The following is an 18,244-nucleotide window of genomic DNA, read 5'->3' on the forward strand; positions in this document are numbered from 1 at the left end:
GACAACCTTTAGTACAAGAAAGAACAGATTAATGTTTGGAGTCGTCCACAGTAAAACAGAAAGTGCTGTGTTGGGAAGAACTTTGGACTTGGAGTCAGCACAAGTTTCCTTTTGTCTGTTTGTTCATATATTCCTTCAACCAATATTTATTAAATGCCCAGTTTGCCAAAAACCTTCTAGACTCGAGATGGAGTCGTAAAAATGACAAACAGCATCCCTCTCACAGTGAGCATACATTCTAGAGTGGAATATGGATAATAAGCTAGTGAATAACAAAAAAGATAATGCAGGTAGGGCTACATGGTATGAGGAAATTGCAACAGTACCATGGGAGAGAGTGACTTGGGGCAGGCAAGGTACAGGAGTCAGTGCTTTAGAGTGGGTGGCCTTGGAAGACTCCCATGAGGGAACAACATGCAAACTCATAAAATGTCAGTGAGGAAGAGGTCTGAGAGCAGAACCTTCCTTGCAGAGAAAGAGCAGTCTCGAGGACAACAATGAGTTTGGCCTCGTTCATAATAAGGTCAGAGAGATGAGCAAGGCAGGATATTGTGGGGCATATATGACCTGGCAAGGAGTTTCAATTTTATTCTAAATAGAGAGGAAATCCATTCTCTGATTCCCTATAGAGGAGTAATTTAAAAATTTTTAAAGTTCATTCCAACTACTACGTAGAGAATAGAATTTAGAAACAGGCTTGGCCTTGGGGAGACAACTGAAAAAGCTCTTGTGATGAAACATGGAAGTGAATTGGACTAGTACAGTAGCAGGACAGGTGGTGACAACTGGATGATATGGGATATGTTTTGAAGGGAAAACAGACATAAAAAGGTGAAGATAAGGGAAAGAAAGGCTTCAAGAAGGAGCAATTGGTTGGATGGTGGTGTTCAGTGGTTTGCTGGTAAGTATTTAACTGCCTCTCCAAGGGGGGAAAAATTGTTTGTGTGTGTGTCACACCTATATATGTATTACAAATTTTACTGATATAAGGGATGTGTAGGATACAATTTACAAATAATAATAAAATATACACACAATGCTTTTGTTGCTTTTTGCTTTACTCTTATATCAGTAGCCAACCTATCGTTATAATTGACAAACAAGTGTAGTTCTAACGTGAATGTTTTTGTTTATATTAATGAGTAAGAAAAAAGTGAAACAAGGAAGACATATTGGAACTTAACTCTTTTGTCAGTGAGGTCAAAAGCTTCTTTGCAGAGCCAGATAATAGATTTTTAACACTAGGCTGATATTTTCTCCATTTTTTGTGCTATATACAATATAACAGCACATTACGGAGTTTAGTCTGTATTACTAGCATTTTCTCTATCACTTCAAGCCTACCAGGGGCAGCAAACTTTTTCTGGAATTTGGGAACTTGTGGTATAATGAGACACTGCATTAAATGACCTCACTTTGTCACAACTATAATTCATCTGGACTTTTGACAACTAACTTCTTTTAACAGTGTCAAAATACTGGGCTCCTCGTAGATTCTTTTGCTTACTTTGTTTTCATGTTGTTCATTATTGTTTTCCCTTTTCTTTCCTTAGTCATAATTTAAAAGCTTTCTCCTACCTGAACTGCATTCATTAGTGGCTAAAAAGATAAGCCATTCTGTGCATGTAGGCATTTCTGTAAGATTAAAATTCTGTTGGAATTTTAAATCAGAGAAGGCTTATTTTATTTCCCTGATTTATATATGACAGAAATTAAAGTAGTTGTACTTTTCTTGAAAGTGGTCTGAAGATATATATTTAGGGGAATAAGTCAGACAATTTTTTGTAAAGGGCATTACTTGATAGCAGTCCTTCTTTTCCCTAAATTAATAGAAAATGTTAGAAAACTATTTTATTTAGTCTCCCTCTTTTAAGATTTATTTTCTAGTCTTTTTTTTTCTTGAATGTTTGTGATCTATAACTGTTGCAGTAGGTCCCCTATTTATATTATTGAAAGTTTCTAACATACAAAAGAAATGTATTAATTTAAAAGCTTTCCTAGTTCTGTTTTTATGAAAATCTGTTTATGTTGAAAGATATTCGTGAGAATAGATTTAATATAGCAGTAATTCATCTCACCATCTTTATTGAAAATAACAAAGTTAAGTAGACATATGGTTGTTATAACTCTGAAGAAAAACTTGAGAAACAAAATTTTAAATTTGAGCATTGTTTTGCATTGTGGTCACTTTAATATATATTCTAGTGCCCTCTGCTGGTTGTAAAGAAATGCTTTCCAAAATTTTCTGGTAAATCATTTCTCCTTTTACCTCAAGATTTAGTTTTTAGAGCCATGTCCTTTGTAATAGATGTACCTATGTTTGCGTAATTAATGTCATATATAAATATGTTTTGTAGGTACAATTGAATAATGTTTTTTTTAATTCATTTTTTTTTAAATATTACATTAAAAAAATATGAGGTCCCCATTCACCCCCACTGTCCCCACCCCACCACTCCCCCCACAGCAACACTCTTCCCCATCATCATGACACATCCATTGCATCTGGTGATACATCTCTGGGTATCGCTGCACCTCATGGTCAGTGGTCCACATCATAGCCCATACTCTCCCACGTTCCATCCAGTGGGCCATGGGAGGATCTACAATGTCTGGTAATTGTCCCTGCAGCACTACCTAGGACAACACCAAGTCCCGAAAATGCCTCCATATCTCATCTCCTCCTCCCATTCCCCGCACCGAGCAGCCACCATGGCCACTTTTTCCACACCAATGCCACATTTTCTCGATTACTAACCACAATAGTTCATAATGAATAATGTTTTCAATGTACATGCCAAATAATTATTATTCTGGCTTTTAATGAGCTCTAGAAATACATTATTTCCATCCTCAGCACTTTATAGTACTTAATAAAGTAAGATCATGTTCCAAAAATCACAAATATATTCTTACAGGTCAGGATTCCTATTGCAAAATAGATGAATTGATAGTTATGGTTACTTTTGTTAAGAAGTTTAATTTTTTTTGCCTCCATTTTACTCTTCAGCTATGTGAAAACATTATAAAATTCTTATCATCAAAAATATTGTGAAGACAGATGGTATAAGATAAAAATTTCCATATCCAGCAGGCATCCTTGTATGTAAGTTTTCGAATCTGTTCCCTGGTGAATATAAGAAACATTTGCTATCCATTCAGTGATGTCATTTTCCAAACCTAATTCAGAATGCCTAGGAGTAAGATTTCTATAATTTATTTAACAGTGATATACTTAACTGTATTATTGAAAAGAACAGAATTCAGTGAAATCAGGATTGGACCAGGTAATCCATGACATTTAGTCACCATAACACTATAGAGAAACCTGCAAAATACACACACACACAACACACACACAAGAATTGATTATTACTTGCATTATGGTTGATTGGTAAGAACTGAGTTATTTACAAATAATTTTTGTATTCTGCCATCGAAGAGCAGTAACATTACCCTTAACTCCTCTCAATATTTTCTGCTTCTAACATCCCAAACACCTAACCAAACAAAGCATTTGTTACAACCCAACTCCTGAAGGGCATGAGTTGTGTGGCTGCAAGATCAAAGAACGCACTTGCTGCTTAGTCAGGCATAAGATTTATTGGAACTTATGGACAGGAGAGGCTCTCCAATAGAGGTGGTTCAGAGACTGAAGATAGTGCTCCCCAAAGAGATGGGAGAATGAGGGGTGAGATAAGGGGGATTAGAATAAGGACATTCCATAGGGTATGAGAACAGAATTCCTGCTAGGGTCACATGAAGCATACACATGGAATCTGGTGTTACTCTTACTATGCTCATAGAAAGGACATGTACCAAGGACATTTATTGCTTTGGGAAGATTATAGTTTATGATTCCATCTGTACATTCTCTCCCCTCTGGGGAGGGTTGTTAACCTTTAACTTATGTCTAGGTCATGTAGGCAGCTACATACTGAGACATGGGAAGTAGGGCCCTGGGTCCTCAAAATCCACCCCCACATAGCTCCTAAGTTGACCATAGGACATGCATCCATTTTCCACAGAATATTTTGGGAGTGATACATAACATAGAACATTATTAATAATAAGGGGCATAGGTCCCACCTTGTGATGCAGAAGAATATCTTAGTCCATCTTATTTTGTAAAACTACCTTTTGTAGTTGGGTAGTTTCTTCATTTAGTAAGGAAATTGCTACATTGGAGTTATTAAGGGCTTGAGCAGTGTGATTGGCTAAAGCCATTATGTGTTTTTCAGTGACAATTGCAGTTCCACCTGGCACAAAAACAGCCGATGGGTAGAACCACCAGGGATGTGCTTTACTCTGTAACTAGCCTTAAATAAAATTACACAACTCAGGGGGTAACCATCCTCTATCATGGATTCCCTCTTGTCATTCCATGTAGGCAGGGGCAATGCAATCTAGGGTAATAGACCCATCCTAAACCATTATATATTAAAAAAAAAACCAAAAACCATTATATACAGCATCTCCTAACAAAAGTGTGGTCTCATTCACCTGTTCCCTTACTAGAAAAAATACATAATTACAAGTCTTATTGAAAGATGGCAGCTGAATCTCAGTCTTAAATGAGGTCTTTCTCGAAACTTGTCAATGGGTTATATTCTGCCATGCTAGCAAGATGTTCCACACTGTCCAATTTGCAGGAGTTATGGTCAAAGGAAAGCCAATAGTACCTGAGGATGGTAAGTCTGTGCAAACCCAACATTGGGTTCAGTTGTGGACATGGGTTACTCCTAATGCCCTCTGTAGAAAGGTATTGGCTAGGATGCTACAGGCAAAAAGAAAGATGTTTATGGAGAACAATAAGGGGAAGATCTGCTGGTCTAACAGCAACATTCCCATTAGTATATAATAAAGTACGAGGTAGGGAAGTCCTGTGAGGAGGCTTCCAATACCATACATTTTCCCTTTCTAAATTCTTTGAGTTTTCTACAGTGACCTCAGAAACTAGTTGAGACAAAAGGAGAGTTCATATAGACACACATGGGGCCCCAGCTATTTGCTCTCCTGATTGATTGCCTTTCTACTTTCACCTGTCAGTTTTCAGGGAACCAATGAGGAGGCCTTTCTGTTTGGAGTTTTCCAGGACTTCTTTTGAGTCCAGGCCTTTCAAGCTGGAACTCATGACCAGGATCTTTGGTGGGCTTTATTCTGACCAGCTGCCTTCCCTGTTTCCTAATCTAACCTGCCTCAACTCACCTCTCAGAGAGTTTACACACTTAATCTTAAGGAAGAGCAGAAGGATGATGATCATTCTTCTGTAGCTGCTTCCTGCTGGTTAGGGGCAGTATCCCTGCGTGATTGGGTGTGAAACTCTCGGGCTATTCTATTGAGGTTGAGGAAAGGTGGATCCGGCACCATAGTTGGAACTGGGCCAAATCCCCACATGACTAGTACCTTGTTCTGGAAGGCATTGATCCTGGAAGAAATAAACTTAAGTTAGAATTTTGAAAATACATGGTCCTACTGGAAGGACAAAGAAAATGGTGGTAAGTGGCCCAAAAAAGGGGCCAGCCATGACTCACTGGACCATGGGAATGAGAAAGGCCGGGGACCTCCAGAGGCTACAGCCTCGTAAAGCTGATGGGCTTGATCTTGTAAGTTACAAATGCTGTCTAGGAAACCGTCAATCCCATCTCCCACAGTGGTGGTTATGAGTAGGACAGCTAGGAGAGGTATGAGGAGAGGCACTGCCCTAGACATAAACTCATGGAGACGATATAGGCAACAACAAGATAAGCATTTGGCAAGCAAAATAAAAACAATACTTAAGGGAGCCATTCTTTTGTCTTATAGGCACATTCATTAACTACTTAGAAAATGAATTAAGTTTACAAAGACTTTTAAAATCTTCAGTATTCTTCTGCATATGATCTAGAATAGAAGAGATAGTATTATATTCATCAGGTATTTAGGTACAGCACGTAGTAAGAATCAATGTACTACTCAGTGCACAAGTTCCTCTTTGACTGCAGTTAATAGATCTAAGCTCCAGGTTTGCAATACCATACATGTTGTCTCTTTGTGACAGCAGGCCATAATGCCAATGGTGTCTGTTTTGGTTCTACTCACATTACTCTGGTAATTATGGCTCCACTTGGTATATCTTTCACACAGCCAGCATGCTGCAGCACCAATGGCCCTTGGGGGGAAGCTCCATTGTTTCACTGGCCTGGTGCTTAGCACCTTTCAGCACTATGAAACAGAGCCAGTCTGGAGGCAACGTCCACTGTACATCTGGTCATATCAAGCCATTGCTGGCTGCCGCATGAGTCCAAAACACCAATGTACTATCCACCGACCTCAGGAGCCATGTCCAAAAATATGGTAGATGTTTTAATTATTTTAGGGGTCGTGGTGACCAGCCTAGCCAATACTCAAATGGAGAGGCATGATGCAGCATACTAGAGGCCTGGTTTGAATGTACAAGAGAGTTTGGCAATACTGAAGTCTATCTCTCAATTTTTATGCACTTTTTAAATATTTCCAGTGTAGTTTATAACAAAATGGACTTAACTATTTTTAGTACTTTATTTTTTACTTCTACACTTTTACTATGATTATGTTAATTAACAGATATTTTACCTTAGCAGTAAAAGAAAAACTACTGTCTCCTTTATTTTATGAAAACCTAAGATTCCTAATGAAATCAAGATTATCTTCCCCTTACCACCACTTTAATATGCAGATTGAGGTGCCTCTGGCAGGTTTTCCTGTTATGAAGTTACTTTTTGTTGTCAACATCAATCAATTCAGGTTTCTATTTTAAAATGCCTTTCTGGAATTGGCTATTTAAATATTTTAGTTTTGAAAATACTTTTATAAACTTCCTATAATCAACCATAACCAAAGATTATAGTTGCTTCATCTCAAGACATAATTGACCTTTACAAAACATATTCCCTTACTTAATGCTACCTTCTACAACTTTCTATATTCATTCAAGTCTTGTCTTACATATTTCCACCACAATTTTATGAAAACCAGCCATCTTATATTAGGACAAAACACATTCCCTTAAACAAACATCAAATTTTAGTCAGCATTGACTATGAACTCACTTCCATAAACCTTTTACTTCTTTTTAGATCCATTTAAGTCTCATATCCCTCATTCTGTTCTGTGAAGAAAAAAAGCTATTCATTTCAATTTAGGCAAAAGCAATTTTTAAAAGAGGTTTGTAATAATTTTATTAGCCAAAAAACTTAGAATTTGCATCATCTTAAAAATTTAATGCATATAATGCTAATTTATTGTATTAGTATCCTATAAACCTAGGAAGATTATGCCCAAGCTAAATAAAATTGAAACTATTAGAATTAATGCAAGAAATAATGCATAACTATATGTTCTTTTTCTTCCTTTCTCCACAGGAGGCTATACCCTTCTTTTTTCTTTGATAAATTCTAGAATTGTAAATAACCTTAAAAACATACTGACTGACAAGTTCTGGAATTTGTTATGGTTGTTTAATCATAATTTAGAATAATCTTTCTATAGCTTTCAAGGACTTTACTACAAAATTTGGCCATTGGATTATTACTGTCATCTCAAAAAACTGTTAAAATTTAATTGAGGCATTACAGAACATTCTATACAAAACAAGGTTTAATCTGTAATATCCTCTCTGTTCCTATCATTTTAATTTCCAGGTCTAATAGACAGAATTCTAGGCTAAACTCACATCTCCTCTATATTTTCACACCCAGCCTGTCCCCTTAGTTTCCTCAACTGGTTTTAATGAGTCACTGTAATTTAGTCATGGTTAGAAGATCCTGGGGATAGGTTATAGAAAGATTATGGAAGAATTCAGGATAAACTTTTTAGTTTCTTTCCTTTAAATAATTTCTTTATTCAAATATTATGACTTTTTATCCTGTTTGGCTTTTCTAATTTGGACTTCAGGAGTGTAAGTGCTATATAAGCACTTATTTAATTTCAGCAATTTGAATAGAGCTCTTAAGAATTTTCATTTAGCTCAGTTTAGAATTCCCATTACTATAGCAAGCATACACAAGGGTGAGGCTAGACCAGGAAGTAACCATAAACAAAGGTAAATTAGTCTAAGATTACCATCACAAGGGTAGGTCTAGGCTAAATTCACCCAGATACAGCATTTCAGATATTATTCATTTGTTGTATTATAATATAAAGTCATCTATATAATGATCTTAACTCTTAGTTACAGTTTCTAGTAAGTTTTTACTTCAAAACAATTTGGGCACTTTCATTCATTAATTAATCAACTAAACTTTTATTAGTAGCATTAACTTTGCTAAGTTTTCCCACTATTCCAGCAGTTGAACTAATTCTGTCAGCCCCAAGTAGCTCACAGTTGCACCACCCAGGTGGCAAGGGGTTTGAGGAGTTGCTGCCAGTATGTTTTCCTTATCTCAGTTTACTCTCCACCAGAATATTTTCTTACTAGCATGGTTTCACTGACAGGTGCCTGGTTTAACACTCCTGCTTATACAGGATGTTGCATCTGTAATTTAACATTCCTTTGTACAAGTGTTCTAACATTAAGATTTAAAGATTCTTCATTTATAGTTGCTACATCTGAATCACTGTCCTCTTCCACCTCCTATTCCTCCTCCTTTAAGTGATAGATTTCTTTGTCTTTCTCTAGACAATCTAGACAATACCACCCACAGCAATGGTCAGCCTACTGCTATGGCAGTGTACCTGTGCTCTTTACTCAACTTTATAATCTTGAAGCATGCCCTTTATTCCCACCAGATTTTTGGGGGTGTCCCTGTACTCACTTGGGTTCCACAATAGTCAAGTAAGTGGGCAACCCCATATTCTCTTGGTTGTCTCCACTTGTCTGGTCCCCATTCATCCAGGAGGCAGACACCCCTCCTGTATTAGTCAGCCAAAGGAGTACTGATGCAAAGTTCCAGAAATCTGTCGACTTTTATGAAAGGTAGAAGCTTACAGTCACAAGGCCATAAAGAGTAAGTTCCCTCACCAAAGTCTTTTGCCACATGTTGAAGCAAGATGGCTGCCAGTCTCTGTGAGGGTTTGGCCTTCCTCTTCCTCTTAAGGCTCCATGGTCCCAGTTTCTCCCATATCAGCTGTAGGCCAGCATAAGGTTCATCTCTCTTCCTGAGGCTCATTTCTCTCTGGGTTCAGGTGCAACTCTAGGTTATCAGGCTCATCTCTTTTCCCAGGGCCTCTGCTGTGTCTATGGAGCTGTCTCTCTTTCTCTGTATTCTTCTTCTCTCTGTGTCTACTTCCACGTTGAGAGTCTTGTTTAATCAGCCTACCAAGGGGGTGGGGACTCAACCCTGCACACCCTAATGACATGGCTAAATCAAAGCCCTAAGCTTAATATAATTTAATTAAAGACATCTCAGCTGAATCCAATACAGACAAAGGATATCATGCCTACAGGAACAGACCAGTTTACAAACATAATCAGTTATCTTTTTTGGAATTCATAAATAATATCAAACTGCTATACCTCCCCATACCACATGGATGCGATGGCCAACATGGGATTTCCACCGTGGATTCTCCCTTCCTAGAGCTCATGCCCACCACTGCCAGTGGTCCTTCAGTCTCCTGGCCATGGCTCGCCAATTTTTACAACCCAACTCCTGAAAAGCATGAGTTTATGGCCACGACACCAAAGAATGTACCTAGCCTTAGTTAGGGATAAACTTTATTGGGACTTATGGACCAGGAGAGGCTCTTTCATGACCATGGTTCAGAGAATGAAGATAGCGCTCTGCAAAGAGATGCTAAAATGAGGGGTGATATAAGGGGTTTCAGAACAAGGACATTCCATAGGATATGAGAAGAGTTTCTGCTAGGATCACGTGACATACACACATGGGGTCTGGTGATGTTTCACTAAGCTCGTAGGAAGGACGTTTACCGAGGACGTTTCCTGCTTTGGGATTATAGCTTATGATAACATCTGTACATTCTGTCCACTCTGAGGAGGGTTGATAACCTTTAACTTATGTTTAGGTCACACAGGCAGCTACGTTCTGAAGACTTGGGGGGGTGGGGGACCTGGGTCCCCACAACATTTAAACTCAAAGAAGTGTTGTTGTTTTTTTTAATTCCACTGAAGAACTTCATTTTTTCATTCACTCAACAATCAGGTGTTTATTTCTTACTAAGAAAATGAGAAGCATAATAATTCAATATCGATCTGATAATGAATTCTCTTAGAAGACTTGTACTTATTGTGCTCTATTACTATGTGTCTCATTCTAAATTAAACATTAAGGGAATGATATATTTGTAACTCTGCCAATATCTATAGAGGCTTGTTACCATTTTTGTCTTAGGAAATTTTTGTCCCCAAGAAAGGCAGGAATACATTTTTTTCCCCCAACTGAGATGTCATGTATTCTTGGTTTCACAATACCTTATGACTTTGGGGCTGGTAAACATTCATGATATGTGAAAAAGCATGAAACATTCTGTGTGATCTTGACCACATAAAAATGTATACCCAGTTATGTGTATACACACACAGGACCTAGAAGGATATGTCACATTGCAAACTGCTGTGATTTTGGATGACTTTTGTATTCTTTGCTTCTTATGTTTTTCAGTTTTCTGTATTGCACATTTAACTTGAAACTTTGAAAAAAAAAGAAATTATTAAAAAAAAAAAAAAAGGAAAGAAAATGAGAAGCAACCAAGAGGGAGACTTAGGGATGGGAGTTATGGAATAGAGAAAGAAGAATTAAAAAGAAAAAATTAAAATTATATCAAAGGAAAAGACAACTTTGCATCTATTAGAGATCATATAATTTGATCTGCTTTTAACATTTGCCAACTCTCATTAATATACTTGTTGAGTCTGCATGCAGCAACTTCCCAGGTGAAATCATTCTGTGAATTATTGTGAGAGTATGTTTTGAAATAGATCCCATGTTCCCTCCCCTAATCTACTTTTGTTTCATGTAGAAAATCAGATCCATTTACTACATCTTTTCCTGTAAGACAAAAATTAAAAACCAACCAAAGACAAGTTTCCTCATTCAGTTAGAACCACTAAACTCCAGAGGGAGAATAAAGACTCCTCTTTTCTCTTAACCCACAGCTTTTTAAAGGATTCCCTTTAGGCCCTTGTCTCCTTCCATGACAACTAGGCTCTTTCAATCTAATCCAGCCTGTTTAGTGTTTCTTAACTCTACAGATCACTTCCATTCTTAGTCCTCCTAGTTCTATCTCTTAATTAGTTTCCTTTTTTTCTTTTAGATTTATTTTTTATTTATTTCTCTCCCCTCTTCCCTCCCCCCTCCCCCCCCAGTTGTCTGCTCTCTATGTCCATTCACTGTGTGTTCTTCTGTGACCACTTCTGTCCTTATCAGCAGCTCCGGGAATCTGTGATTCTTTTTGGTGCATCATCTTGCTGTGTCAGCTCTCCGTGTGTGTGTGTGCGGCGCCATTCCTGGGCAGGCTGCACTTTCTTTCATGCTGGGTGGTTCTCCTTATGGGACGCACTCCTTGTGCATGGGCTCCCCTACGTGGGGGACACTCCTGCGTGGCAGGGCACTCCTTGCATGCATTAGCACTGCACTGGGGCCAGCTCCACACAGGTCAAGGAGGCCTGGGGTTTGAACCGGGGACCTCCCATGTGATAGGCGGATGCCCTATCCATTGGACCAAATCCGCTTCCCCATCTCTTAATTAGTTTCAATATTTTCACCACCACTGTGATCTTTGTTTACTCAGCTCTACTTTCAGCCTCCATTGAATCTCTTCTTCCCTACCTTTTTTTAATAATTTTCATTCCCCATCTTTTTGAGGGATCAGGCATTGCTCATTCAATATCCTCAGGGTGTAGCAGATGGCTTAGCACATACTAATGAAAGGTTATGAGATACTTCTTCAGTTAATAAAAGGTGGTATACTGGCCCAGCATCTTCAAAGACTAAAAGTAGAAAACAATTTCACAACTACCACTCATCTATTATAACATTATGCCCTATATATTATTTTACTCTGTATTTTTATAGTGATTTTTACCTCTTTAAAGCACTACCCATCCTTTGGTCCATTGGATTAGAATCCCACGCACTCATGAAGAAAGCAGGGCAGTTATTATCCTGTTTTACAGCTCAGGAAATGGAAGCAGCAGAGATTAGGTAATTTTCTTTGTGCCCATGGGCAACAGAGCTGTGACTAGAATCTTCACTGTAGTTCAGTATGAACTGGAGTATAAATATCGTTTGTGAACAAAACATATATATATATACTCAAAAATAATTTCTTTATAAATATGTAGCAGTCTTATGAGATGTTCCTGTTTGCCTTAAGTGTTTTATATAGACCCTAACAGCTGTGTGCATATAAATCAGACTTGAAAGGGTATAGTTCTAAAGGTTTTTTGATAGGTACTAATGAGAGAAATCTTTCTTGCACTTAATTTACTTTGGTAGATGCTTTTTGCAAAGATCAGTGAAATTGTCACTCTATTACATGTCTCATTGAGTGGAGAGGAGGAAGATGAAAGGACATAATTATAAGACCAGCACTATGATTCCCGTGCTTAAAGAGGTGTGCAACCCAAGGGAATCACTAAAGAGTTCAAGCCTGAGGCTGGTAGAGGTTCCTTAACCTAATTGCCACTACCTCTTCCCCACTGAAGTTCTGCTTCTTATCATACAGAACATAGCGCATTTCTGGTGCCCTAGATAAAGAATCAGAATGCGGCCTATTTTCTTATTCTAATGGGGGGGTGGGAAGAGAGGGCCAAGAGAGTGTACCTATTTAATATAACAGTTAATGTGATGATTTATTCCCCAATAATTTGTCCCCAAAGAGATTTATTAGGAATAAGACTTGAAAAATCATTACCATTGCCTATAAGCTACTGTGGTCTAGGCCTCTAAGCTTGAAATGGCTTATGTGAAAATATATCAGCAACATGGAGTCAAATGCAGAGACACCTAGCTGATTGTACTTAAAACTCCAACGCAGGGTCAGCTGCAGGCTAAACTCTTACTTAACTAAAGTTTGTCTCTGACAACCTCCAACTCCTTTTATTACCCTCCTTCTCTGCTTTCATGGTATCACTTTCTTCTTCTCTCATGGGCCTGCCTGTTTTGGCAGTATTCTGCTCTGAACTGCACAGCTATTCACAGTCATCAAAACTTCCTCTCATTTAGGCAGGCAGGAGGAAAATAACCCCCAAATAGTTCATAATCTGGTGTATTAAGGAGCTGATAGTTGAGGATGGTTCAATGTGGAGTTCCTTCTTTTTTACTTTTCTTTTAGTTTATTTCTTTTGATAGCAAGTGCCTTAACTCAATTCAAAAGAATTAAAGTATATAATGAAGTTGAATCCATCAGAATAGTTTAGGTTATGCTTCAGTAACAAAGACCCACAAATCTCAGTGACTAACAAAAAGGTAAAGGAAGGTTTATTTCTCCTTCTAGTTCATTTGTCAGGGTTTGCTGATCCTTGTAGTCACTTGGGGACCCAGAAACCCAGGCTGTGAAACAGCCACCTTTTCAAATATTGCCAGTTGCTGTGCTTGCTGTGCTAAAGGGCAGAAATCTTTAGAGGGATTTAAAGGCAAGAAATACTTTGGCCTGGATGTGATGCATCTTGAGGGACCCTGGAAGGACTGGAGCGTTGTTGACAATCCTCTTACTCAACTTTTAACTGCATTAACTAGCACAGTAAAGACCGTAAATGCTTATTAAAATCAAATGATTCTCAGGATCTCTGGTTTCCTTTGGACTAGACTTGGGCAGTCTTAGACTGAAATAGTTAACAAAACCCATCAAGTAATACCTAAAGCCTGAAGGCCTCCAGATTCCTCTAGTGTCCTTAAGATACTAAAGGTAAGAGCCCTATCTGAGAGGAGTAGAATTCCAAGATAGATCATTTATCGCCCGATCAATTTCATGAAGATCATATTACCTCTGATGGGTCAAGGAAATAGCCCCATGCAGTTATTCCTTTTCTACTGCTTGACACATGGTTGTATACAATGAATATTTGTTATCTGACTCATAGAGATGAAGACTAAGGTTTGTGATGAAAGAGTCTCTTTTTTGTGTGGTGGTTTACTAGAGAATTATTAAATATATATTCCAGTCATTTAAATTCAGCCTTATATGCACAGGTAAAAAAATGAGAGAGAAGGAAAAAATTAGTGATATATTTAGTCCAGGCATTTCTGCCTGCCCTTCCATCCACTGAGCTTATTCCTGCCTCTAAGAAGGCATGAGATGAAAAACTTCAGTGTACTCTCATCTCAGTTGAAAGAGACTCTCAGTGAGAACAACTCATCCCATTGCAGGTACAGCAAGCATTTTTCACATAACTTGACCGCCAAAAGCATGCCAACTACTTCATCTGTCATCCTACCAAAGAACCAGTTATTTCTTCCAATGCTGGAGGGAAACCTGGACATGTTGGTCTCACTGAGAAGTGGTATATTCATTTCCAGTATGGTATAATTTTGACTGTGTGTGGTTGTTTTTTTTTTTTTTTTTTTGGTTAAAACCAACCTTAGACTCTAAGGCCCTATGTATAACAAGACCCCACTACATTCTTCTTTAGAGAACTAGACATCCTCAGTGAAGATTACCCTACTTTCTGTAATCCTTGTATTTTGTAATGACCAAGATATTTTGCTGTCTGCTATTTCCATGTGTGGATCTCAAGTTATATCAAAGGCTGTATATGCATTTTATATACCCCATCAGAAGGCTGACTATACCCATGCATAGTATATATGTTGCTTTTGTGTGTCACAAGCAGGTAAACATTGACTCTCCATCTGTTCCCCAGAGTGCCTACCACATGTTTACAAACAACACGTGTTTGAAGCACATGATCACCAAAGTCCGGCGGGATACCCACCACTTCGAACGCTACCAGCATAACCGGGACCTTGTGGGATTCCTCAACATGTTCGCAAACAAACAGCTGGAGCTGCCAAGGGGCTGGGAAATGAAACATGATCATCAGGGCAAGGTAACACCAGGGAGTTGGCAATTGGGAAAGCAGCTGAATGACCGTAGGCTGTTTGTGGCTTTGGCACTTGGCTCTATACCTCAGGTGAAGGCCCTTTGTGAGACAAAATATTCCAACTTCTGCTTCAAGTGACTCTTGGACAAGCAGATTTTCCTATTCCAAAGTGAAGTATGGAGTGGACAGATGTGAGGGGACTTTCTTGGGGAAACATTCATTTTTCCCTGGATATTCTTCTACCTGCAACCTTTCACTATTTTTTGCTGATTAGAGAAAAGGTTTCTTAGACAGGGACACTTCCTTCTCCCCAGTTAATATAGTTTGTGTTACAGAAATTTTAATAAAATGTTGTGGTTTTGTTTGGAAAAGATGGCTAAGAGGTTACTAAGCAACCTTCATAAGGTGTGTCTTTGTGACATTCTCTGGGTTTGGACTTCAGCCTTGTTGGCTAAGAACTCTGATTTTGTTAGCACATTAATCAAGACTCACACTTAGATTAACATGATGAGAAAAACATAACTATTACACAGGCCTAAGTAATCACTTTGTGAACAGATCAACCAGACAGCCTGGATATAATCAGCATATTGTTTTATGAGCAATAAATCCAAATGAGAAATGTTAATAGTTTTTATGTTTATTTTTATTTATTTTAACTTTAACTTATTTAGTTCCTGCCATGAGTCAAGAACTGTTAAGGCTCTTTATATGTATATGCTCATTTACTCCTCACAACTTGATAAGGCAGTACTGTTATTATTGCCATTGACAGATAAGGAACCCCAGGACCAGAATGGTTCAATAATTTGCCCAAAATCACACAGATAGGAAGTGACTAAGCCGGGGTTCTAACCAAGTGGTCTGGTTCCAGAGTCCTTGCTCTTAGCCTTGACATTATGTTCTCCCAAGTATTGAGTAACTAACCTGTTTCCCTATCTCTAAAACCTTATATATTAATGTGAAGGTGGGGTGGATTCAAAGAACATAAATATATATATATACACACATATATACACATATATGTGCATATATATAGCATTTAATAGTCCTTGGTTCAATCATTCAATAAATATCTGTTGAGCACCTATGCAAAACAGATAAGCCAAGCACTTCATAGAACTAACTACCGTTCTCTTGGAAAGAGTCTGGCAATAGACACATAAATACATAGTATCCCTAGCCCTGAAAAGTGCTATGATTGAAAACAAAGCAGAGGATGGGGTTGAGAGAAAGAAAACAGGAGTGGAGACTGTTATTTTATATGGGATATCTGGGGAAGGCCTCACACATAAGAATATGTATGAACAGAGACCTGAACAAAGCAAGAAATAAACCTTAGTTTACATGAAGTACTCAGTACATCACAGTTTATCCCAAAGTACCCTCTAGCAATAATACCACAACAGCATCTTACATCCAGAACTCAGCTTTCAGCTTATCTCAGAGTTCTGAGAGCTCAGTTCTGTCTTATCTGAGAACCTATAAGCAGTCAAAATAGAGGTTACAGAGTCCAAGTACTTTAATGCATAGAAGAAGTCCGCAAATACACATTCAAGAACCATTGACTTTATTTCTATAGATCTTTTAAATGAATCTCAAATTCTTAGCCCAGAAAGATAAAAGTAGCAAGTAGGAAGGATAGAAGAAATGAAAGAAAATGGATTTGTGATTGTGTCTCTGCACTACAGGTAAAATGGTATTGAAAGCCATGTCATATGGGCTTGGCAGGGAAGTTGGCGTTCCAAGACACTAGGAAGCTGGAGGCAGGAACATCTGAGCCCCTCCTGTGTTTTCTCTACCCAGGGAAGGATGTGGCATTGCTGGTGCCCTTTGGTTCAGTAACCTGAAGAGCCCAATATTTGTAAACATTCCCCTGAATCCTGGGCACAGATGGTTCAAGTAAGGACTTAAGATAGTACTGATGGTATTACTTCTGGGTTAAAGAGTAGTAGCATACCAAGAATTAGGCTCTACTCTCAAAGGAAATCAGGAGCTTAAGGTATGTGTGGAAGGAAGGGCAGGAAGGGAAGGTTCATTCTCTCTTGACCATGAATCATAACTTGCCTTTGCCCGACACACTTCAGGAGAAAAGTTCATTTAATAGCTGCTAAATTATGCATTTATGATACCATTCCAAAAGAGTTGTATTCTTAAGAACAAGTCCTGTCTCATGGCTTTCAAAAAAGTTTTGATGTTTAAATAAAGGCAAACATCTTGACATCGTGGATACTTCGACTATCTAAAATATCCTTTTCCCCCAGTGGTATTTGTTTTTGTTTTTTTTAAAGATTTTATTTTTTTATTTATTTCTCTCCCCTCCTCTCACCTGCCCCAGTTGTCTGTTCTCTCTGTCCATTTGCTGTGTGTTCTTCTGTGTCTGCTTCTGTCCTTGTCAGCAGCACCAGGAATCTGTGTCTTTTTTTTCCTTGCGTCATCTTGCTATGTCAGCTCTCTGTGTGTGCGGCGCCACTCCTGGGCAAGCTGGACTTTCTTTCCCACTGGGAGGCTCTCCTTATGGGGCGCACTCTTTGCATGTAGGGCTCCCCTATGTGGGGGACACCCCTGCATGGCAGGACACTCCTTGTGCGCATCAGTATTGCACGTGGGCTGGTTCCACATGGGTCAAGGAGGCCCTGGGTTTGAAACGTGGACCTCCCATGTGGTAGACAGATGCTCTATCTGTTGAACCAAGTCCGCTTCCCTCCCCTAGTGGTTTTTTGACTCAGTTAAAGATCTCTGAGTGTGGGCTGGTAGATAGCTGAACCCGCAGTCTGCTGCTGGCTTTCCATTAGGATGCTGTTTGGCATTAAAGACTTAGAAGGCCTTCCTGCACTTGGGACAAGATGGGTTATCAGTCAGGCCTGAAAGCTTTACCCTTTAGCCTTATCTCCCTTCTTCTTGCATTAAGTCTTTAATAAGATTTTTGGCTAAGCCAGATACCTTAACACAAGCAGGTATGTCTCCCTTATTCGCCCTTGTCCTTCCTTTTCAAGTGACTGGCATCCAGTGAACTAAAATAACTTAACAGAACATTTGAGAAAGGCTCATGATGTCTGTATCTGGCTGTGCTGCTTTGAGCACACTTCAGGAGTACTAGCACCCATCTTCCAGGTAGTTACTGGGTTTTCTTCCAGCCCTGAAGTTTTAGCCCCTTTTGTTTTTTTAATGAGTTGCTTTGCCTCCATAACTTTAAAGGAAGTAATTTTTCCCCATTCCATATAACATTAAAAGCTATTAAATACTATAAATTCATTTCCCAAAGTGATGACTGATCTA

At 38.6% G+C, this 18,244-nt stretch overlaps 1 protein-coding gene across 16 annotated transcripts in view; it reads left to right on the top strand.

Annotated features, from left to right (window-relative positions):
• HECW2 (HECT, C2 and WW domain containing E3 ubiquitin protein ligase 2) overlaps window positions 1-18,244 on the top strand; it is a 469,060-nt gene that overhangs the window by 363,976 nt on the left and 86,840 nt on the right. For all 16 annotated transcript variants that reach the window (XM_058300431.1, XM_058300434.1, XM_058300432.1 and 13 more), the window contains one exon: window positions 14,786-14,971. In XM_058300431.1, the coding sequence (XP_058156414.1) occupies window positions 14,786-14,971 (186 nt within the window). The remainder of the gene's footprint in view (window positions 1-14,785; window positions 14,972-18,244) is intronic.

Source organism: Dasypus novemcinctus, chromosome 7 (assembly GCF_030445035.2).
Source record: "Dasypus novemcinctus isolate mDasNov1 chromosome 7, mDasNov1.1.hap2, whole genome shotgun sequence".
NCBI classification, from domain to species: domain Eukaryota; kingdom Metazoa; phylum Chordata; class Mammalia; order Cingulata; family Dasypodidae; genus Dasypus; species Dasypus novemcinctus.